Consider the following 22869-nt stretch of genomic DNA (forward strand, 5'->3'; position numbering starts at 1 on the left):
TCCCCCAGCCTCTTCTCCCCCACACCCTAGGCCTCTCGCCCCAGGTCTCCAGGTGCCGCTGCTCCCAGGCTTGCTCCGGATGTGACCTCAGACCTTATGTTGAGGTTGTGTTTCTACACGGCTGGCCGGGCCTCTGGTCACCCTTTCTGGAAAAGGAAAGGGGGTGTCCTCCCTGCCACAAATGAAAGGGAGCTTCTAGGCTCCCCGCTGCCCTAGGGAACTCAGCAGGGCCCATTCCAGAGCCCTAAATCTTGGATCTTGCAGGACAGCGTTAGAACTGGTGGTCGCCCTTCGGTCCACACTTGCCGCCTCAGTCTAGTACTGGGAAATGCTTCTCATTAGAGGCACTCAATCTCCCCTAGTGCCTCAAACCTAATGTGGGTTTGAGCATTAATGTGAATTACAGCCCTTAAGAGCTGACCTCTGCAGTCTGGGAGAACAGAGCTGGGCATGGCCCCTGGCGGGCTACTCCCTGCATCTAGCAGGGGGTGCACCTGCCTCCTGCCCCAGCTCCCCCAGTTCCCCCAGCAGCTCAGCAGGCTCAAGGAGCAACCCTCTCTCTCCAGCTGCCGCCCAAGCCCCATCTCCCCACTACGGGGCCAAGGTCTCTCTCAGGGTACCCTCCGTCCCCTCGGGCGCTCACTCCTTCCACAGTGAGGGTGCATCCTGTTCACCTGCACGTCCAGGGCACGAGGAGAGAGCCCAGCCTAGGGTAGGCTTTCAAGGTCCACCAGGAGCAAGGCTACGGCTAGCAGCTGACATATGAGAGCAGCATACTGGGGATGGAGAGCGCATGGAAAGACAGGGTTTGAAGGTCTGAAAGGTCTGATTTTCAGTGATCAATTCATGGTGCATCAGAGGTACAGGGACCATTAATTCCAAGAGGTACTGCCTGCAGTTGTGATCAGTGGGTGGGACTTCCTCTTTGGGCCACCAATTTCAGTAACACCTGATTCATTTGGGTCACCCAGGAAATGGGTGTTAGAATCCAGACTGAGTCAGAGCTGCCTCACCCGGTTCACCCTCAGTGGGTCCCCGTAGGCACAGCCTTGGGCAGACATGAAACTAAGCTCAGGCTGCAGGATGAAGTGCCACGGCACCTTGAGTCGACATGTGGACATAGCGAGGGCTTGGCCAAGGTCAAGTTGAGTGGTCAGTTAGGCCCCTGAAGTTAGAGGTCTGTCAAGAATCTTCCTGAGCACACATGAGCAAACACCAGATCCTGCCAAAAGTTAATCAAGGAGCAAGGAAACTGGCCTGACCCAGAGAAGCCCAGGCTTCCAGCTCTGATGACCCCCGCACTAGGGCCAGACTCTTGTCTCCAGGCCAGAGGGACTCAGCCAGGTGGAAGTGAGCACATGGGTAAGCACCAGTCACCCCCCTCAGGGGACAAAGAGGGCAGCCTGGCAGGGACAAGTGGGTGTCCCATTCATGATGGGAAGAAAACCTCCAGGAGCAAGAGGCAGTATGGGGGCAGTACGGAGACAGCACCTGCCTTGCTTCCCACCAACCATGGTCCGATCCCCAGCTCCCAAGCACTGACAGAGCCAGGAACAGCCCCTGTGCACTGCTGGGCGTGCACTGCCCCCCCCCCCGCCCCGAAGGAAAAACCCCCTTTGCAGAGCTGATGGAGACACTCAGGGCCACACTTCCTGTAGCCAGGGCAACATGGATCGGTTTTGCTTCCTTTTAATGTAAACAGAATACACAAACACATTAAAACCCTAACAGGACACAGGAGAATACAGATTTATATATTTACAGACCCTTGCAAACCCCGAGGACAAATGGCACCTCTGGTTGAGGAACTTTCTGTCCTAGTCCCAGGCACTCCCAACCAAAGGAAACAGAGCCAGGAACTGGGGTGACACCCAAACCCATCAAAAACAACCAAGATGCTGACTCCCTGGTCTGGGCCCAGGCTGCTCCCTGGCTGGTCGGCCACCTCAGGAAGTCAGCAGGACCCTGTGGCCAGAGGCAGCAGGTCCCAGCCTAGCCCAGCCTTGGGGGAAAAGGAAGACAAGAAACCAGCTGTAAACCATGGGATCCAAGAGAGGGAGAGGAGAGACTCCCAGGCTGAGATAGCCATCCGGAAGACTGGGCTCTCAGGCACAAGCCTTGGGCCAGTGCTGGATGGCGGTGTGGGGCCATGCTGCCACCTGCAGGGCGGCGAGGGCACTGCAGCAGTGACCCACCACGGCACCTGGCACCAGAGAACAGGCCTTGCTTTCCTTTCCAGTTCCCGGCACAGCAGCTCACTGCAGCAGCTCCTCCCAGGAGATGGGCTTGGAGAACACCTCCCTTTCCAACCAGAGGTCGTAGTTCATCTGGAAGTCCTCGGGCAGGTCCACCCGCTGCCCCAGGACGCTCTGCAGGCAGTTGTCCACAGGGAGGAAGTCGGGGTTGCTATGTGCTCGGTCATAGCGCCGGGCATTGAAGCGCTCGATGTTGGCACGAAGGGCACACTCCTCTGCCTGGAAGTCCCAAGGCCGGGCATCCAGGTCTGGGACAAAACGGGGAGCTGCTGTTAGGGGTAAGCTTTGGGCAGTTCCCCCGAGTCCACTGTAGCTCAAGAGGCAGTAGCACCCTTCCCGGCCCAGGTGGCCTGGCCGGAGGAACAATAAAGCCAGAACCTTGGAGAGAGACACTCGGAGAGAGACTAGATCTCCAGGGCCAGGGAAAGCCCAGGCTTAGCCCTCCTCTGAAGTGTAACCACCAACCCCTGCAACCCCCCGCTCCTGAGGCACCAGCAGGCCCCTCATTTGCTCATTCTCTCAATTCCCTGACTAGGATCAGTGTACCCAGGTTCGGCACACACGCAGAGGGTCATCTAGCCATGGTCTGGGTGCCAGGAAGTGTGACAATGTGGCAGCCTGTTCTGCCCAGGAGGCCGAGGGGGATACCTGACAGGGAAGAAGAGTCAGGGGCACTGGGAGGAAGAGAATGAACACCAGCTCATAGATCTGGCACCCGTCCAGAGTGAGGGCACCGCAAATGAGGGTATTACTTGAAGAAGGGGGCTGAGGGGGATAGGACTAGAAAGGACACGGGGCCAGGCATGGGGCCCTGCTGGCAGAATCTGGCTGGCTGAAGCAGGGAGAGAAAGAAGGGGTCAGAGTCTCCCGGGGCTTCCCGGGAAGGGCTGGCCAGGAGAAAGCAGCAGGCTGTGGGGTGGGGAAAGGATTCTGTGCAGAGCCAGACAGATGGGCCCACCCCCAGCTGTGCCCAGCCTTACCATTGCCGTAGGCCCAGTCGTCATTGAGCCGATGTCGCACCTTCTGGTAGATGGCCGACATGGTCTTCATGTTGCTCTTCCGCCACTGGCGGCCAAGGTACTTGGTCTGCACCTTGAGCAGCTTCAGCACATATAGTTGCATCATGGCCTGCTTCACCTTCAGGGCCCGCTTCAGAATGGGGGCTGACTTGAACACCACCAGCATCTAGGCAGGCCACCAGAGTGGCAGAAATAAAGGCCTCTGGCAACGCTGCCTTTGAGGTTCTGGCCAGGCTCACCAGAACCCCTCTATTCCTTGACTATGAGTCTCCTGGGACAAGGCACTGCCAGTGGCCAACATGGTAGCACCTCATAAGGCTAGAGAGAGAGAGTACAGTGGGTGGGGCATTTGCCTTACACGCAGCTGACCCAGATTTGATCCCAGCACCCTATATGGTGCACTGAGCCCTCCAGGACTGATCCCTGGCACTGCCAGATGTGGCCCAGAAACAAAATCCCAGAAGCTCTGAAGAGCCAACAGGAATTGTCAGCTGCCCCACCCTTGGCCCAACTTCAGAAGCATCACAGCCTCCCAAGACCTGGGCTGGTGCTAATGCAGAGTTGGAGGCTGAGGAAACCTCTCCGCATGGGGGCTCTGCTCAGTGCGAGGCTGAACCTCCTGTCCAGTCGCCCTGGGCACTCGACGAGGGGATCCCCCGCGTCCTCTGGTGGAGGGCTTCAAGGCCTGGCACTATCTCTGCTGACTCACCATCGTCCTGGAGTGCTTCCACTTCGTCAGCTTGTTCAAGATCCGAAGCAGATTGATACAGGAAAAGAGGTTCCTCCAGCAAAACTGGTTATTGTCCCCTGCTTCCTACAGGAAAGTTGGGGGCCTTGTCACCATCCTGTGGAGAGGCCCAGCCTGGTCCACAGGCCTCCCACACCCTCTCAGAACTGCTGGGCCCCTCTGCAGCAGCCAGGGGTCTCTATGCTTACGCCTCTGGTGGCAGGATCAAGCCCAGGTAACATACACAGAAGGCACATGACCTGCCGCTGCGCTACCTCCAGCCCCCAACAACTTTCCTGCAGGAAACCCCCAGCCCCCAACAACTTTCCTGCAGGAAACGTGTAACACTAGGGTCTCCTTCCAGGGAACCCCAGGAGCTAGGCTCTTTCTACAGGGCGAGGGAAGCAACCCCACCAGTCGAGGCTCCAAAGGTCATACTCCCAAGAGTCACCCCTACACCCCATTCTGCGCACTGCAAGCCTTTCGTGGGCGGCTGTGGGAAGGAACAGGCTAGGGGGTAAGAAGGGGTAACCAGGCCACGCACCAGACTCTCAGCAGTCAGCTCGGGCAACTCGTGCACCACGCAGTGCGGGTAATCCAGGACAGAAATGCTGCGGGGAGAGGCCAGGAAGTGAGGGGACAGGGCAGGCCCTGTCTGCCCCACCCTGATTCCTGCAGCTGAGGCAGGAAACACCTGCAACAGGGCAATGTGGAAGGTCGTGCTAGGGTGAGACCTGTGGTGGGGGGAGGGGAAGACCCTGCCTCCTCCCTAACGTCTCCCTGCCGCACCAACCGGGGACGCACTCTCTTCTCCAGACAGATGGCACAGGCCCTCTCTGTCCTGCTCCCCAGGACGCTCTCTCTTCTACATAACTGACAGCGCAGGTCCGCTCTGTTCTGCAGGGGAAAGGCCTGGCCGTGGCCGTGTCACCTGCCCGCCCATCTAGCTCAGAGCGTGGGACCCTGCAGGACTGGGTCCCGAGTCTAGCTGAGATCGTCTGGTGAGGGAGGAGGCAAGGACTGACGATAATGGAATGTCACGGGACTCAAACCACCACAGGCATCCTCGAAAGGGGGGTTCTGGGCTGGGCTGGGGAAGGGGGGTTCTGGGCTGGGTGGTGATGGGCTGGGGAATGGAATTCTCCAGGCAATGAGTCTGCGCTAAGCCCTGCAGCTGCTGGTGCCCGCATGCCCTGCAGGGCACATCTGAGGGGCGGGCACTGCAATCTGGAGGGGAAGGTTACCGTGCAAGTAGGGCAGAGGCTGGCAGGACTGGGCATCCACCCATGCCTGTTCAGGCTGAGGCCCTATCACCAGCCCAACCACTCTCGAATGTGCCATGAGCCCAGGCTCAATCATCTTTGTGGCCCAAAGCCTGACACAGTCCAGTAGCAGGTACTGACTGGGCTGGATGTTGGAGAGAGGAGCAGGAAGGAGGGCAGGGGAGCCCCATGTGCAGCCACACCCCTCCCTCCCTGTTCCCTGGTCCTCATCACCTGTTCTTGGCAGTGATGTACGACATGATGTTCTGATTGAAGAACTTCAGGATCAAAGGGATGCAGTTGGCAAACACCAGATGCTGGGCCATGTACTCGAACTGAAACCAACAGGGGAAAGTAAGCGAGCCCGGGCCGGAGGATGGTGCGGAGCCCGCGGTGCAGAGGAGCAGCAGTGTCCGCGGGCAGGAAGGCGGGCTCTGCAGTACCTGGTAGACGTGGTTCAGCTTAAAGTGCTTGAGCAGCAGCAGCAGGACGGCAGAGATGGCCTTGACGATGACCTCCTTGTGGCGGTTCACGTCCACCCCTAGCTTCATGCTCTGCAGCACCGTGGTGCTGGAATCACAGGAAGGAGAAGGCTGCGCCACGCACACAGCACCCTCCCTTCTCGGCAGAGGCTCCGCTGTCCTCCATGCGCCTGTGACATCACGAGGCGCTGGGGTTCCTCCAACCCACCTTCCCAGCAATCTTGCTCAACTTCCTGCTCTCCCGTGAAATCCCACGGGCATCACTTCCCTCCAAAACTAAACCTGAAGATCTCCCAGAAACTTCGGAGACTCCCTGAGCTCCCAACCCAGGACCCTGGGTGTCCGTGGACTATCAGCATGCTGAGATTGTCTATATGAGAGAAAAGGAGTCTGGAAAGTGGATAAAATCAGGGAGTCTCAAAGTCTGTTTCTCACTCAAAAGACTTCCCGCTGTGAATCTTTTGGGGGCTTCTCTGGGATGCTGGAGGCCAGAGGGCTACACTGGCAGCTCTGGAGCCATGTGGGGCTGAGGGTGGAGGCAGAGCCCTCTGCATGCCAGGTACCTGCTCTGGCCCTCTGAAATCTCTCCTGAGCCCCTCACCATGCATCCTCAATAGAGGATGTGGCATTTAACTATGAACCCCCCTTTCGAGGACGCCTGTGATGGTTTGAGTCCCGTGATATTCCATTATCGTCAATCCTTGCCTCCTCCCTCACGAGACGATCGCAGCTAGACTCGGGACCCAGTCCTGCAGGGTCCCACGCTCTGAGCTAGATGGGCGGGCAGGTGACACGGCCATGGCCCCGTGGAACAGAGCGGGTCTGCACTATCAGTTATGTAGAAGAGAGAGTGTTCTGGGGAGCAAGACAGAGAGGGCCTGTGCCATCCCGGGTTGGAGCCCTGCAGTGTCCGCATTCACCAGCCTGCATTCACCAACACGCAGGATCCGACACGCAGGATCCGAGACAGGATAGGCCCCCACGTCCTGCTCAGGCACAGGCCACCTCTAGGCAAGTGTCTGGAAGGTAAATAAACCGACCCGTTCCAGAGGCCCAGCAACAAAGCTCTCCAGGGACAGTGCTGGAAAATGCAGCCCTGGTGCAAGTTCCTTTACAGAGGAAACGGCTTTCTCTATTCACTCCACAGCAAAGTGAGTCCACACTAGATGCAGGAAACTAGACTAAGCCATCTCTGCAACTGGCACAGCCAAGCCTTCAGCCCTGTCTCTTTTATTTCTGCTCTATAACTAACCTAAACTTCAGCCTAGAAGGCTCAAAAGAAGGTGGTCCAGAAGAAGAGAAACGAACCTAGTGAACAGTGGGACACAAGCAAACTGGCCCTTCCCCTCCACTGTGGCCACAACTTGCTCCAGGGCACTCACGGCATCTCCTCGGGAAGGACGTCGGCCAGGATGTTGATGGAGTCTGTTTTGGCTTTGGAGGTTGGAGCTGCGGCCAGCAGAATCTTCAGCAGCGCTATCTGGGGAAGGGAGGGTGGCTCAGTTTGTCTGAGGGGCAGGCATGGAGGAGGTGGGAGATGGGGTAGAGAGTGACTGGTGGGGGTAGGTGGTAGGGCCAGACCACAGCAGGGACCCTGACGAACTGGGGAGCCCGAGACACAGGCCACTCACCATGTACTGAGGCAGGCTGGGGAGCAAGCCTTGGTAGAGGGTTTCCGAAGGCACTTGCTCCACTTCCTCTTCTCCCTTGTAACACAATGGGCACAATCACACGCCCTGAGCCAATGACTCAGCCAGGGGTTAGATACAGGTGGACAGTGCGAGCAAACTGAGTGACACACTGCTGGAGCCACCCAGTTATGACTTGTTAATCCCTACTGCACACAACACTATGAAGAAGCCTGTGTCATTCCCACCTCTTGGATGAGGACACGAAAGCAGAAAGAGCCACTCTGGGAGGAAGTGGGAGGCGGGGCAGGGTTCCATGGCAGGCAAAGTCCATGCTCTTTGTTCTCGGCCATACCAGGCCGCGCTGGAGTGGGGTGGCAGACATGTGGTCCCAGGGATCAAACCCAGGCCTCCCGCTTGTGCTCAGGCCTCTGAGCTCTCTGTGGCCAGGCAGGCAGTCCCTACCCCAGGGTGAGACACAGGACACCCCACAGAGCTCAACCTGGGGCTTGGTGAGCTCAGGACTGTGGGAGCCCAGCAGCATGACCCACCCTAGCACCGGGGAAGAGGCTGCAACTCACGCCCGAGAGAGGAGAGCGAAGGTACTCCTCCTCCATCTGCACCTGGACCTCTGCGATGGATGTGTATTTGTGCTAGGAGAGAAGGCAATGGCGCTGGGAAAGCAGCAGCTGTCTTACCCACCCCCAGCAGGCAGACACCCCCCAGACCTGCCCGACACATTCTTCTCCCACTAAGGCCCCTACATAAGATCCCAAGCCTAGCCTAAAATATTTTTCTGAGTGGGCCTCTCTCACTGACAACAAGTATAAAATGCACATAATAGAGTAGGAAAAAAAAAAGAAGGTACAAGAAGAAAAAGGAACTTCCCAAAAGCTACAAAGAAAAATGACTAAAAGCGGAATTAAGGACTCAAAGACTTTTGTACTCTATTTGTAATATGAGTACTTTGAAATACAAATTAAAAAAATATTTTTTCCTTTTTCTTGGGGGTGGGAGGTGTGCAGTGACTGGGCCAAACTCGGTGCTCAGGGGACCAGATGCAGTGCGGCAGTGCCAGGGTTCAAACTGGGGCTGTGCAAGGCAAGCGCCTGACCCCCTGTACTATTTTTTGTGTTCAACTTCAAAGATCTGTTCAAAAACATAGAGAGGGACACTCCAGATACATCCAGCAGCTGCCTCCGACAGGAAGGATAAGCATGTTCAAATCCCGTCTGCCACACCCGCCCCTGACCTCACTAAATGTGGGGGAGAAACAAAGCACTCATTAAAAGAAAGTCAGTCTCTCTTCTCCTCTCAGGGCTTAGAGGTAGAGGAACCTAACTCAAGTCGGAGATGAGGGCAGACTATTACATGTGTGCTAAGCCTCGCTCTCTAGCTGTTTTCTCAGCAGCAAAGCTGGCATTTTGAGCTCTCTCTGCTCACATCTCGATCTCAGCTACAGAACCTGAGCAAAGAAAGGGACACGCGACCCATCAGATACGGCCCCCTCCAACTGTTAGGTAACTCATCTTGAATCACCCAGTCAGTGCCCAGCAAAAGCTCGGGGATCTAAGAAGAACTGTCTCAGGGCAGGAAGACAGTATAGCAGGGAGGGCATTTGCCTTGCAAGCGGCCAACCTAGGTTCAATCCCTGGTACCCCATAGGATCCCCTGAGTCCACCAGGAGTGATCCCAGAATAGAGCCAGGAGTAAGCCCTGAACACCGCTGAGTCTGGCTCAAAAAAACAAACAAAAAAGGAAGAACTGTATCCATGCTGGGTCTCTGCAGGCAGACAATAGTGTCCAAAGGCTTCTCCCAAAGGACCCATCTCACTTTACTCACTCAGAATCAAATGGGGCCACCTACCTGCTTTAGTGTCTTGATGCTTTCGTGGATTGGCCTGGGCAGCCCCACCACTGTGTTTGTGTCACTGGAGAATAAAGAAGGCCTGTGTTAACCCTGGACACCAAGCGGCCTGGCGCTCCCCACCCCAGAGGCTGGGAGAGCAGCCTCCCACGACCTTTCTTCAAAAGGAGCTGGATCACGCTCACCTGCCCAGGGTGTAGCCAATGAACTTGCTGCGGCTGGACTCGAGGAACATCTCAATGTCTTTCTCTCTGCCGAGGAAGCGAGCAAAGTAGTAAATATTATTTCAGGTGTCTACTGAGCAACACACACTACATGTATAGAAGCTGAGAAATCAGAAGAAAATGTCTTCCACAATTGGTTTATTTAAAATAAAAGAACCGGGGCTGGAGCGATAGCACAGCAGGTAGGGCGTTTGCTTTGCAAGTAAGCGGCCGATCCAGGTTCAATTCCCAGCATCCCATATGGTCCCCCGAGCACTGCCAGGGGTAATTCCTGAGTGCAGAGCCAGAAGTAACCCCTGTGCATCGCTGGGTGTGACCCAAAAATAAATAAATAAATAAAAATAATAATAAAATAAGTTTTATTATTGGTTGGTTGCATAAAATAGCAAACCCTGAAATTTGTTATTTTAATGTTTTTAAATTAAACTGAAAAGATAGTGTGTGGAACTGGTTTGTTCACAAAATTAAGTTGATTTAGCAAGACATTTTTGGTTTTTGTTTTGGGCCACACCCGGCAGTGGTGGAAGTTGCTCCCAGAGCTGAGGACCAAAACTGTGTTGGCTACATGTAAAGAAAGCACCTATTTTTTTTTTTTTTTTTTTTTTTGCTTTTTGGGTCACACCCAGTGATGCACAGGGGTTACTCCTGGCTTTGCACTCAGGAAATACTCCTGGCAGTGCTCAGGGGACCCTATGGAATGCTGGGAATCAAACCTGGGTTGGCCTCATGCAAGGTAAACGCTCTACCTGCTGTACTATCACTCCAGTCCTGGAAAGTACCTTTTTGGGGTCTATTCTGTTTTGGGGCCACAGCAGCAATGCTTGGGGCTGACTCTTGGTTCTGTTCTCAAGGATCTCTCCCAGCAGCGCTGGGGGACCAACTACATCTGGTGTTGGGAATGAACTTGTCAGGGATGAACAAGTTGTCTGCATGCAAAGTAAGTACCTTCACCCCTGCAGTTCTCTCCAGCCCCACACGAGCACTGACCCACTCCCTCTCTAGCCTCGCTATGTCAGTGACAGCATGATTTATCTCACCACTTATGAAAAGTCTGTCAACCGAAATTTCTCAAGCATTTACAAGTTGTACTCTTACTGGGGTGTACATTTTCCTTTCTCAAACAACCAGAAAAATGTGTTTTCTGATTGACTGTTTCTGTATTTAATCACAAATCACCTTTATCTTGACCAGGAAAATTATTTTTAGTTATTTTTATTTTTTGGTTTTATTTACTTTTATTTTTTTGGGTCTGGGGTCATATTCAGCAATGCTCAAGAGTTACTACTGGCTCTGCACTCAGCAATTACTCCTGAAGTGCTGAGGGAAAATATGGAATGCAAAGAAAGGCTCAGTATGAATGAACCCAGCTTGACCGCATGCAAGTCAAATGTCCTACCCATTGTACTATCGCTCCAGCCCCAGAAAGCAACTTTTTTTTTTTTGCTTTTTGGGTCACACCCAGCGATGCACAGGGCTCTGCACTCAGGAATTACCCCTGGCGGTACTCAGGGGACCATATGGGATGCTGGGAATCGAACCCAGGTCGGCCGAGTGCAAGGCAAGTGCCCTACCCGCTGTGCTATCACTCCAGCCCCAGCAGAAAGCAACTTTTATACCCTCTACCTGTTCATATTTTTCAAGCTGGTGTCTTTTTAATGCAGTTTATTCATTTGTTTATTTCTTGTTATTTTGGGGCACATCTGGCAGGGCCTGAGGTTTACTCTTTTCTCCTGGTGGGGCTGAGAGAGCCATATAGGGTGCCAGTGATTGAATCTGGGTCAGCTGCATGCAAAGAAGTGCCCTACCCACTGTACTATCACTCCAGCCCTCAGATACTACTTGTATATATCCAGGTATTTCCCACACATTGATTCACCAATATTAATCTCAAACATCTCAATAATGGCCCTAAATGAAACTTCCCTTGATCCAGAAGTTTTGTTAAAAATGCAATACAATCCCAGGATGCATGGAGATGTGTTTGTTGGGAGGTCTGTTACTTTTTCCTATTCTGCTTCATTGTCATCAGGTCTAAGTTGAGAGGCCAGAGTTGAAAAACAAAACCAAAACATAAGAAGTGTTCCAGAGGCCTGAGACTCACCTGACTTTGGGAGCCCACGGGAGCCCCTTTGGACAGGTAAGCCTGTCAGTCTGGGGGTGCTGCAGTGGCGGAGGCATCACCTCATCCCGTTCCAGAGGGAAGGCCTCCCCTTCCAGGCTGTTGTCATCATCGTTCTCCTCCTCCTCCTCCCGAGCGTCGTCCGTCTTGTAGGGATCCCGCTCATTGAAGGCATCCAAGTTGTCCTGTTTTATCAAGGCCTGAAAGTAGAGGGGAGGGAGTGGAGACCGTAAGAGCCCACTGATGACACAAAACACAGATGCAAGGAGGATAGAGCAGCGATCAGAGAGAAGAGGTCTCCCCACAGAGTGGGAGTCTGGAGAGCAGTCGGGGAGGAGCTTAATCGCCACTTCATGCCCCTTCCCTACCAAGTGCTGCACCCTGAGGACCATTTGCAGCCAGGCTCATCCGGGAACCAGGCAGAGGGGTTCTCTGTGGTTCTTACCTTCAGCTCTCGACGACCCCGTTTCTGCTGCTGCTCGATCAGGTCGGAAGCCGATGCGGGGGGTGAGGCGGCCCTCATGCTGCGGATCACCTGGATGCTGTCCTCCGGCAGTGGGGGAAGGCCCAGCATGGCGCGCTTCTCAGCCTTCATGCTCTGCAGCTCCTCAAAGCCGCCCAGCGTGCACTGCATCACAGTTGGTGAGAGACAGCCCGAAAGTGGGTCCCGGGGAACCTGTACCCGCCAGCCCCCTCACCAGCCCAGCTCAGAGTCCTGGACTCAATCTATCCACCATACTATCAGAGTGAGAAAAAGGGAGCAAGGGAAGGAGCAGTCTGAGTGAGACGGTTCAGACTGCCTCACTCTGGGTGTAAGCCACACTCTTCAAGCAGAGCAAAAGGAGGCAGAAAAACCCAAGCCTTCCAGCTCCTAGACAGTCAATGTAGCTCCCGGCTCCTGGAAAGCTGGGCGTGCCAGTCTTTCAGAGTCAAACTGGGAATACGCTGTTGGATGCTCAAACTTCTGCTCAAAGGCTTCATCTAGAGCTCTCCCCTCCCCCCGCCCCCAACCCCGTAGCACGCAGCCAGGGTCACTGCTCAGTTTCACTGTTTCTGAATTCTGCTCTCTCCTCTGGCTTCAGTGAGGTTTCCTGAGGAACCAACAGGATGTCTGGCCAAGATAAAATGCGCAGAGCACTTGGAAGAGGCCGAATGCCCTGAGCTGGGGAGCCTGGTGCTGGCTCACTCTAAAAGAAGGGGAAGCAAGCCCCAAGGAGCAGCTCCACCTGCTCTTCTGGGGCTCCTGAGAGAGGCTCCCCAGCCAGAGAGTTGGGGTTGGTTCACACCACGATGAAAATGGAGACTTCCTCTTGCCTCCTTCAAGAGACATCTGACCAAGGGGCCCCAATGACAGCAGCATGGATTGTGCCTTGGTAACTTGGCATATGCCAAGAGCAGCGATCAGCTTCAGGAATCGGGGCCCAAGGTCTGGTCTGACCCCAGGGTCAGCACCTCTTCGGCCACAAAGAAAGAAAATGTGGCACTACAGGGTCAATTCCTTTCAGGAAGCTTCTTTCAGAATCCTGTTTTCTGGGATTGGAGTGACAGTACAGCAGATAGAGCACTTGCCTTGCAGATAGCCTACCCGGGTTCAATCCCCAGCATCTCATAAAATTCCCCCGAGCACTGTCAAGAGCAATTCCTGAGTGCAGAGCCAAAAGTAAACCCTGAGTATTTCTGGGTGTGGCTCCCCAAACAAAACAAAATCCAAACCCCAGAATCCTGTTTCCCAAGCAGAAAGGCTATCTTGGAAGCCTCCCCCGAGGTGGCGCTCACCAGCACTGTCTTCCAGAGCAGCAGGAGCACCTTCTTCATGGGGAAGTGGGGCGCATGGCCACTGCAGAATTTGGTCACCATCCCAAATAACATGATGGCAAATGGCTCATTGTTGTACAGCGGAGAACCTGGAGGCAACAAGAAAGGATCAAGGCCTAGAGGGTCGGGACCCTTCACCTCAGTGACCAGGAAGGGCCTGAGATAGGACCCCCAGAGTCCTACCCAGCTCGGCCCTGAAGGTCTGTCGCATTGTCCTCCACTCGGCCTTATCGCTCTCACACTCCTGGTGAACTGTCTCCACCATCAGGTACATAATGTTGAGCAGGACCCTGGGGATGAGACATAAACGCAAGGACGGGAAGGTATGTGTGAGGGAAGGCAAGTGGGGGGCGAGGGGAGGACACCTCTGCCTTCCTCCCACCCCAGCAAATAAGGAAAAGGCCTGTGCACAGGTGGAAAGGGCAAACTGTAACCTAGACTGTAGCTTCCTGGGCCTTCTGTCATGACCCCTGCTGCTACAGGTGGGCTGAGATTTGATCCTGGTTTGTATTTCCAGTGCCCAGCAAAGTGCAGGTGCTGGTGACAGTTGTTGGATAAAGGACATGGATCAAGGGTGGTCACAAGTTCACAGCTGCTTGGGGTGAAAGGCAAGGTGAGGTAGCAGTTAGCTGAGGGGGTGGGTGTGGGATGGAGAAAGCAGAGCAGGCTGTGTGGAACAGGACAGTGTTTGCCAGGCCAGTGGGGACCTCAGTGGCAATGAGGGATCCTAGCTACAGTGGGTAGCCCCACAAACACCTGTCAGACATGGATAGGTGCGGACCCAAAAGGAAGGTCCTCTTCCTGTTTAGCAGCAGCTAATGCCTTTGTAGCCACAGAACCTGGTGAACCCCCAGGACTGTCTATTGATGGGGTTAGGCCATGAGAGCCCAAGGACGCACTTGTGAGCGCCATGGCACGGGGCAATGGCGTGGGCAGGACACCACACTTCACTGAGGCATGGCCGCATCTGGGGAGAGGCCTGGGAGTCTCATCCTGGGGTGGCTACACAGGGAAGAAACCCGAAAGACCCCCCCATGACCCACGCCCTGACTGGGGCTCGCCCGGGGTCAAAGCTCAGAGAGCCTGGCTGCCCTGCCTCACCTCAGGTCTGTGCTGTCGGCCAGGGAGATGGCGGGCTTCCTCACGGCACTGCTGCAGGCAGCACTGTTGCTGCGGAAGAGGAGAGGGTTGGAGTCTCTTGGGGAGGAGGAAAGGGGCACCCTACGGAGGAGCATGAAGACCCAAGACTGCACGAGGCTCACAGTCAAGAACTCAGGCTCCAAACCAGGCCACGGTTGAAGCCAGGCTTCGATACTAATGAGCTCTGGCCTTGGGCAAGGTGCTTCACTAGTCTGCTTTTGGTTTGGTTTGGTGGGGGGCTTGGGGGAGGGCAGTGGAAGGGAGGGCCATACTCCTGGGGGAAGGGGGAACCACACGGGGTGCCTGGATAGAACCCGGGCTGACCATGCTCCCTACTCTTGTACTATTTCTCTGGCCCTGCTGAACTTCTCCATGCCTGTTTCTTTCTCTGCAACATGCAATAGCATCTGTGTCACTAATATGACTGTCCTAGGCCTTAAGACAGTGCCTGGACTATAGAAGCATTTGAAGCGTGTTCTTAACTCTGGTTACTGATGAATGATACCATCCTCGGATGAACAGCAGTGACCTGTCCACTGGACAGAGGACCCGTGTTGCCACAGGCCAGGGCAGTCTTTGGCTTGACCCAGGTACCAGTTCTGTGTTTGGCCTGGGGGAGTGAGGGGAGAGGGGAAAGTGGCACCAACAGTGAACTCAGGTTCCAAGGAACTGAGAAGCTCCCTCAGAAATGGCAGGCCAGGGAAGGCCCTGACTGTCCAGGGGTTGGAGATTCGTCTCCAAGATCTGAACAAGCAGCTTCTGTTATTCAGCCTGGTTGTTTAGAACCCTCAGCTGCAAAGGGCCAATGCTGGAAGCCCTCTCTCAGCCTGTTAGTTTTTCAAGTTCTACCCGCGCCCCCCCTTCTCCCCAAGTCCCTTAGAAGAACTCACTCAATCTCCATGTTCAGAAGTTCCACCAAAGCATTGAACGTGCCCACCTCGAGGAGCAGGAATATGTTGTAGCGCATCCAGGTCTGGACCTCTGCCTCTGAGCTACACTCTCCAAAGGTGCCTGCGACACAGGGTGGGTGACAACAGCATTCCCCACAGCTGAGGGGTGGCAGGCAGGGATGCAGGGGTGGGGCGTGCTCTCTGTACCTTGAGCAACATAGAGAATTGCTCGAGCCACTTTGAGTCTTTTCTCCCTGGCAGTGACTTCCAGACCGTCAAGGAGCCTCATGGCATGGGTGCGGTGCTGGTTAGTGTCCAACTCAGTCCACTTCTTGTCTGTCACTGCAGGGCAAGAAGTTAGTTACACTTGGGCCCAGAGAGGAGTCCTGCCATGGAAGGAACAGCACATGAAGCCACCAAACTCAGGAGCCACAGAACACAGATGTCGGGAAATGACAGTTCCCTCTAATAAGGGAGACAGTCATGGCTGCTCTAAATGAATGGATTTTTCAGGCTACTTTGGGTGCAATTTTAAGCCTAGAAGCCCCCCAACCCCCTGCCACATTCTCACATTCAGAAGAGCCACCACTACAGTCCCTACAACCCCAAGGCTAATGTCGCCCCGGGCCTCAGACAACTGTGGCTGGGCAGGTTTCCACTCTGGGAGGACTAACCTACCGGCTGACTGAAATACCCCTAGCACTCTCAGGCAACGAGAGAAAAGAAACTGAGAAGGGATTGGAATAACCTTACCGTGAATCCGGAAGTCCTCTTCAAAGCATTTCCGATTCATGAGAAATTCTGGCCCTTCTGTGTAGCTGTAAAGTTCTGTGAAGAACAAAGTCTCATGAGCATCAGTGACACTTCACGCGGCCTCCTGGCAGCAGAGAAGGCAGACATCTGCTTCCAAGCCCAACACTGGCCGTGGATCACAGCGACTTCTGGCTTCTCTGACGTGCGCATTATGGAAAACGCAAGCTTGCCTTGCAGCTGATAACTAGGGTGCCAGTTAGGCAAAAACCCAAGGCCACCACGTCATGCACATATGTCCCTTAAAGGCAGCTACTCTCTGAAATGACCTTTTGTCATGGATGCCTAAGCTGCAGTTCAGGCTAACCACACAGAACATGTGAACAGGGACTGGAGAGATAGCACAGCGGGGAGGGCGTTTGCCTTGCACTCGGCCGACCCGGGTTCGAATCCCAGCATCCCATATGGTCCCCCGAGCACCGCCAGGAGTAATTCCTGAGTGCAGAGCCAGGAGTAACCCCTGTGCATCGCCGGGTGTGACCCAAAAAGAAAAAAAAAAAAAAAAAAAAAAAAGAACATGTGAACAGCAGTGGCAGTGACAGATGTACACAGATGCAGGGACATCTGTAGGCATTCCTCATGATTCCCTGCCCAGGAGCAACCACTGCCGGGGGTGAGTGTCTGGTGAAAGAGCATCACTGGCCTCAGAGTTAGAACAAAGCCAGCTGAGCTGACCACACACAGACACTTCAAAAACTCAAGGCCAGGACCCAGAGATATAATACAGTGAGCAGGGTAGCTTGCCTTGCATACAGGCTACCTGGGTTCTATCCTTGGCACTCCAAATGGTCCCTCAAGCCACAACTGATCCCTGAGCATAGAGCCAGGAGTAAGCCCTAAGCATCACCAGGTGTGGCCCCCGAAACAAAATGAAACAAACAAAAAAATCAAGGCATGCCAAAGTTATAACATATACATTAATGTATATTAATGCATAATAAATGCATGCCTGCAAACACACAATGCACGCACATATACTTTTATACACACAGGACAAACTTGGAGGGGGGGTAAATAAACTCCAAAATAATATTCGCAGGGTCAGCGATAGTACAGGGGGTAAGGCATTAACCTTGCATGTGGCCAAACCTGTTCAATCCCCAGCACCACAAATGGTCCCCCTGAATACAGAGCCATGAACAGCTCCTATGCACAGCAGAGTGCGGCTCACCCCACCTCCAGGCTGCTCCCCACTCCCCATAAATATAAAAAGACATTTACTCTTAATTTTTCTTCAAGTATAGTAAGGAAAACAACTAAATCAGTAATGTGAAGTCCTGCTTTACCGGAGAGCTCTGCAGCCCACTTGTCAGTATCAGCATATTCAAACTCGAGGTCCGGTGACTCGGAGAAGCCCTGCAGAGACAGAGGAACACACAGGATCACGGCCAGGGTTTGCCAAGGGAGAAACATGCCTCCAGCGACACTTCAGGTGCTGCTGTGTCCCATGACACAGGTTCCAGCAGAACGCTCTACTTCCTGCAGGAGCCTGGGTCTCCCTCGCAGACCCTCATAGAGCCCCTCACACTCTCCTCCCTCATACAGCCTCTCACACTCCTCCTTCTGAGCATCCAGACACATGCACACTCATGCTTAATGTGCAAAGATCATCCACCAAGCCCCGAGTAGCACTTCTAGGAGACGACAAGAGAACAGGGTCTTTATTAAATCCAAGATGGCCAGCACAATACTTTACGTGAATGAGTGAATGATGTTCTCTCAACTAAACATCATCTATGTTTTCTGCACAGTAAGTGGCCATTGTACCGAGAGTTGGGAAGCCTCAGTTGGACTGGCTGGTGGGCAGTCAAGAGCGCAGGACAAAACGAGCACAGACACCCTCAGCTGAGTATTGACAGACAGGGTAGGCACCAGCTAACAGAATGCTTCCCTCCCACACATAGCAAAGAACATAACAGAGAGACAGTTTCAACAAATGCTTAGGACAGGTGATCTTTACAGCTTCCTAAGAGAGAAACGAAAAATATAGGCAATATCCTAAGGCTCAGTAATAGTTTCTCTGGAAGGCAATGATCAACCACAAAACATTAAGAACATATACCTAAAAGCTGCAGCATGAAGAACACCTTACCCAGGAGCGACAGAATGTACTGACATAAACCTCCACAAATGCTGAGACCAAAAAATGGCGAACCTTGCCAACACTAATCAATTCAACACCACAGACTATGGGCATTCATCAGCGGTTAGCTTCCCTGTCCTCCAAGCCCTGAGCAAGCTCCCAGACCCAGAGTTGATCCCACAGCCCCAGCTGGTCTAGGAAAACCTATTCAAGAAGTTTCTGGAATCAGATGTGTTCAGTTCATCCACTCACCTTCCCTGTGTGGTGTCCACGTGCAAATTAAAAGGCAGAGATTTTAAAAGCATCAAATGAGTGCTTATTCAATCACTCACAGCTACTTTAGGAACTCTTACACCTTGAGTTACAAAGTTATTCATGTTTGGTTTTCAGGCATACAATGTTCCAGCACCTATCCCTTCACCAGTGTCCAATTCCCTCCACTAATGTTCCCAAGTCCCCTCCCACCCCAGCCTGCCTCTATGACTGGCATGTTCATTATAGATTTTTAATTACACCTTTTAAAAAAACTATAACTTCCTCTCATGGGTGGGTTCACTTACCACTGAAAAACCTTTGCCCCACACATCACCCCAAAGACCAGTTTCATTGCTTTTCCAAAGTAATTCACTTTGATCTCAAAGTCTGTCTACTTCCAAACGAACACACGCGAACGAAAACACACACACACACACACACACACACACACACACTCACACACACTTTTTAATCAGATGTTCCACCAAAGGTTCGCACTTGCTGACAACACCCCTCCCCAAAAAGGGAGCCAGCCAGAAGAGCTTGACTAGCATGAATGACTGAACACAAGAGCACACGCGCACACACACACACACACACACACATACACACACACACACACACACACACTTTTTAATCAGATGTTCTACCAACATCTTGCTGACACTTGCTGAAAACACCCCCCAAAAAGGGAGCCAGCCAGAAGAGCTTGACTAGCATGAATGACTGAACACAAGAGCACAAACACACACACACACACACACACACACACACACACACACTTTTTAATCAGATGTTCTACCAACATCTTGCTGACACTTGCTGAAAACACCCCCCAAAAAGGGAGCCAGCCAGAAGAGCTTGACTAGCATGAATGACTGAACACAAGAGCACACACACACACACACACACACACACACACACACACACACACACACACACACACACACACACTTTTTAATCAGATGTTCTACCAACATCTTGCTGACACTTGCTGAAAACACCCCCCAAAAAGGGAGCCAGCCAGAAGAGCTTGACTAGCGTGAATGAACACGAACACACACACGCGAACGCACACACCCACACCCACACCTCCACTCTCTTTTACTTTTACTCGGACGTTCTAGCAAAGGACGGCACTTGCTGACACCCGCAGAGGGAGCGGGCCAGGAGCGCGGGGCGTCCCCGCGGGGTGAGAGTCTCCCCCACGCCGGGGCTCGCGGCGCGCGCGTCTGCTCCATTCATGAGTCGCACCGTGGCGCGGGGAGGATCTCCTGGCGCCCCCGGGCAGGAGCCCCTCCGCTGGCCGTGTGTGCGGCCCGGCAGGCGGCACCGTCGGGGCTCGCTGGCCTCGGCCGCCGTCCCCTCTCGGCGACCCCGGCCAGCGCCGCCGCCCGGCCCCCCGGAGGCTGTCCCGGGCGGCGGGGCCAGGGCGCCCCGGAAAGCCAGCCCTGCCCCAGGGTCCCGTCGCTCGGCCGCGCCCTCCGGGAAGCCCGGCCCGGCCCCCGGCGCCCCGCGCCAGCCTCGCCCCCCCGAGCCTCCGGACCTCCGAGTCTTTGCGCTGGTTGCGATTGAACTCTCGAGCTTTGCCGCCCGGCAGGAGGCCGCCGCCAGCCCGCGGGGCCCCGGGGAGAGGCTGCGCCACGGCCGGCGGCGGCGGCGGCGGCGGCTGCGGCTGCTTGTTGTTCATGATCAGCGGCCCGGGGCCGCCGGCTGCCGGCTCCATCTTGGCTGCTCCACACCCCCGGCTCGATTCGCGGACCCGAGCCTGCATGCAAATCTCGCGCGACCTTCTCCACGGACCTCTCGCTACGTCGCCATGTTAAGTGTGGCGGCAAGCGCGGACGCCATCTTGGCTGCGGAACACCTCGCTCTCAATTTCCTCAGCCGGGAATTGTGACTGGGTTCCGCAGCGCTCGCAGTTCGGGTTGGGTCAGGGGAAGTCTCCCTGAGCTCGTTTAGTCAGTTTAGCACCCATCCCTCGCCACGCCCACATCGCTCTGGGCTTGTCACAGCCATATACCTCTTCAAAGCTTAAGAGAGACGGTAAGGGCTGGAGCAATAGTACAGCAGGTGGGGCGTTTACCTTGCACGCGGCCGACTCGCGTTCGATCCCCAGCATCCCAGATGGTCTCCCAAGAACCGCCAGGAGTAATTCCTGAGTGCAGAGCCAGGCAAGTGCTCTACTGTCCCACCCCTATAAATGAGTTCTGAAAGAGAGAGCGAGCATTATACAAAGATCCATGGAAGCAGCCCCAGCAGAATGAACTGCAGCGTGGTGGGAACTTAAGGAGGAAGGGTTGTGATCAGACCAGATAATAGAGCCTTAAATATCGTGGGAAGGACTTGGGGTTTTATTTTATATTTTGGCTCTTGGGTCACACCCGGCAGTGCTCAGGGCTTACTCCAGGCTCTGCATTCAGGGCATATTGCTGGCTGGCTCCAGGAGTCCATCCAGGGTGCCGATTATCGAACCTGAGTCGGATGTGTGCAAGGCAAGAGCCCTACCTACCCACTGTAATCTTTCCGGCCCCATCTTTGAATTTGGTTCTAAATTAAAAGGGAAACTAGGAGCCGGAGAAATAGTATAGCAGGTTCGGCAGTTGCCTCGCACATGGCCAACGGGTTTCAATTCCAGGTATTCCATATGGTCCCTCGAGGCTGCAGGGAGTAATCCCTGGTGCACAGCTAGGAGTAACTCCTGGGCATGGCTGGTGTGGCCCCAAAACAAAAACAAACAAAAAACCAAAAAACAAAAAACAAAAAAAAAAAGGAAAAAATTAAAAACAACAATAAAAGGAAAACCACTAAAGGGTATTAGCTAGGGACATGCCATATCTAAAAGACCAATCTGGCTTCTTTTCCATAATCGAGTGGTGAGTTGTAAGCACAGATGAAGCCAAGCAGGTTAGGAAACTGCATGTACTGAATGGATGGTAACCTGCCCCAGGGAGGAGCACTGAAGGACACATTTCCATGTTGTGCAGGTAAATTTGTCTGGATCTGATGAAGGGCTTGAATCCTAGCAGTAAGATAGAAAGAAATCCAGAAAGATAGAAAGAAAATCTAGAATTCCTAGCTTTTTTTTTTTAAGTAAACATTTTATTTAGAGGCTTTTGAGGATAGGAGGAAGGGATAAGAAAGGGAGAGAGAGGTAAGAATAATGAACTCAAGAGAGAACGCGGGACTCTCCAAGGGTGGAGGAAGCCCCTACACATAACCGAGCTTTAGACACAAAAGTATGAAAGCATGAAAGTACACATCTCAAGAGGGGAGATGCAGGGGGCTGGAGTGATAGCATAACGGGTAGGGCGTTTGCCTTGCTCGTGGCCGACCCAGGTTCGATTCCCAGCATCCCATATGGTCCCCCAGCACTGCCAGGAGTTATTCCTGAGTGCAGAGCCAGGAGTAACCCCTGTGCACTGCTGGGTGTGACCCAAAAAGAAAAAAAAAAGAGGGGAGATGCGGGCGACACGTGCTCGGCCACGTGAGCACAAGCAGCACATGGGCTCAGGCAGCATATGCGCCTAGAATTCCTAGCTTTTTAACTTAACAACTGAATGGGTGATTGTGTTGTTTATTGAAATAGGGGAGTCTGGGAGAAAGAAAAACAGGTTTGGGGGAAGATCAAGGTCTCTGGATTTGGGGCTGGAGCAATAGTACAGTGGGGAGGACATTTGCCTTGCATGTGGTGCACCAGGGTTTGATCCCTGGCATCCCATGTGGTCCCCTGAGCAATGCCAGAAGTGATTACTGAGTGCGGAACCAGGACTAAACACTGAGCATTGCCAGGTGTGACCCAGAAAGCCAAAAAACACGCCCCCTCCCAAAAGAAATGGAAATGGTAATCTTCCATTTCCATACTCATTAGAGATCTTAGAGGTGTCGTACAATAACAACCTGTTATTGTGTGTAAAATCTGTAAAGGCGTTCTGTCCATCTTTGTTTCCCCAGAGATACATTGCAGCAGCTCCACATCCTCAGCTTGGTTCCAGAAAGTCTCTCTGATGCATCTTTTGGAGCCTATCTGTGATTTCCATCAGGGGTCCTCAAAGTGGTGATTTAAGCCTTTGTTGTAAAATAATGAATAAAGTAATATATGCCATATTGCTGCTTCATCTTAACTTCTGCCTCCTTTGCCCCTGAACCTTCTCATATCCAGAAATAAACTTTGTAAGTTAGTCTTTTACCCAATCTGGGCTCAGTTAAACTAATAGGAAAAATGAAAGAATTTCAGGCAAAGGACCAGTGCTGAGAATCTTTCGATTAAGTCAGCAAATCCCACAGAACCAG

The 22869-nt window shown here is 53.5% G+C and overlaps 1 protein-coding gene across 1 annotated transcript; it reads right to left on the reverse strand.

Moving 5' to 3' along the window:
• Positions 1 to 1673: 1673 nt before the first annotated feature.
• On the reverse strand, positions 1674 to 20336 carry STRIP1 (striatin interacting protein 1). Its single transcript, XM_055139819.1, has 21 exons — positions 20123 to 20336; positions 17525 to 17594; positions 16182 to 16256; positions 15636 to 15770; positions 15429 to 15549; positions 14500 to 14568; positions 13582 to 13688; positions 13360 to 13487; positions 12029 to 12211; positions 11566 to 11783; positions 9426 to 9491; positions 9241 to 9304; positions 7955 to 8026; positions 7377 to 7451; positions 7128 to 7225; positions 5707 to 5833; positions 5498 to 5598; positions 4546 to 4612; positions 3984 to 4088; positions 3236 to 3440; positions 1674 to 2503 (listed from the first exon to the last, which is right to left on the reverse strand). The coding sequence occupies exons 1-21, from the start codon at positions 20300 to 20302 to the stop codon at positions 2256 to 2258; spliced, it is 2514 nt and encodes an 837-aa protein (XP_054995794.1). The 5' UTR covers positions 20303 to 20336; the 3' UTR covers positions 1674 to 2255.
• Positions 20337 to 22869: the final 2533 nt, after the last annotated feature.

This window comes from Sorex araneus, chromosome 5 (genome assembly GCF_027595985.1).
Source record: "Sorex araneus isolate mSorAra2 chromosome 5, mSorAra2.pri, whole genome shotgun sequence".
NCBI lineage: Eukaryota > Metazoa > Chordata > Mammalia > Eulipotyphla > Soricidae > Sorex > Sorex araneus.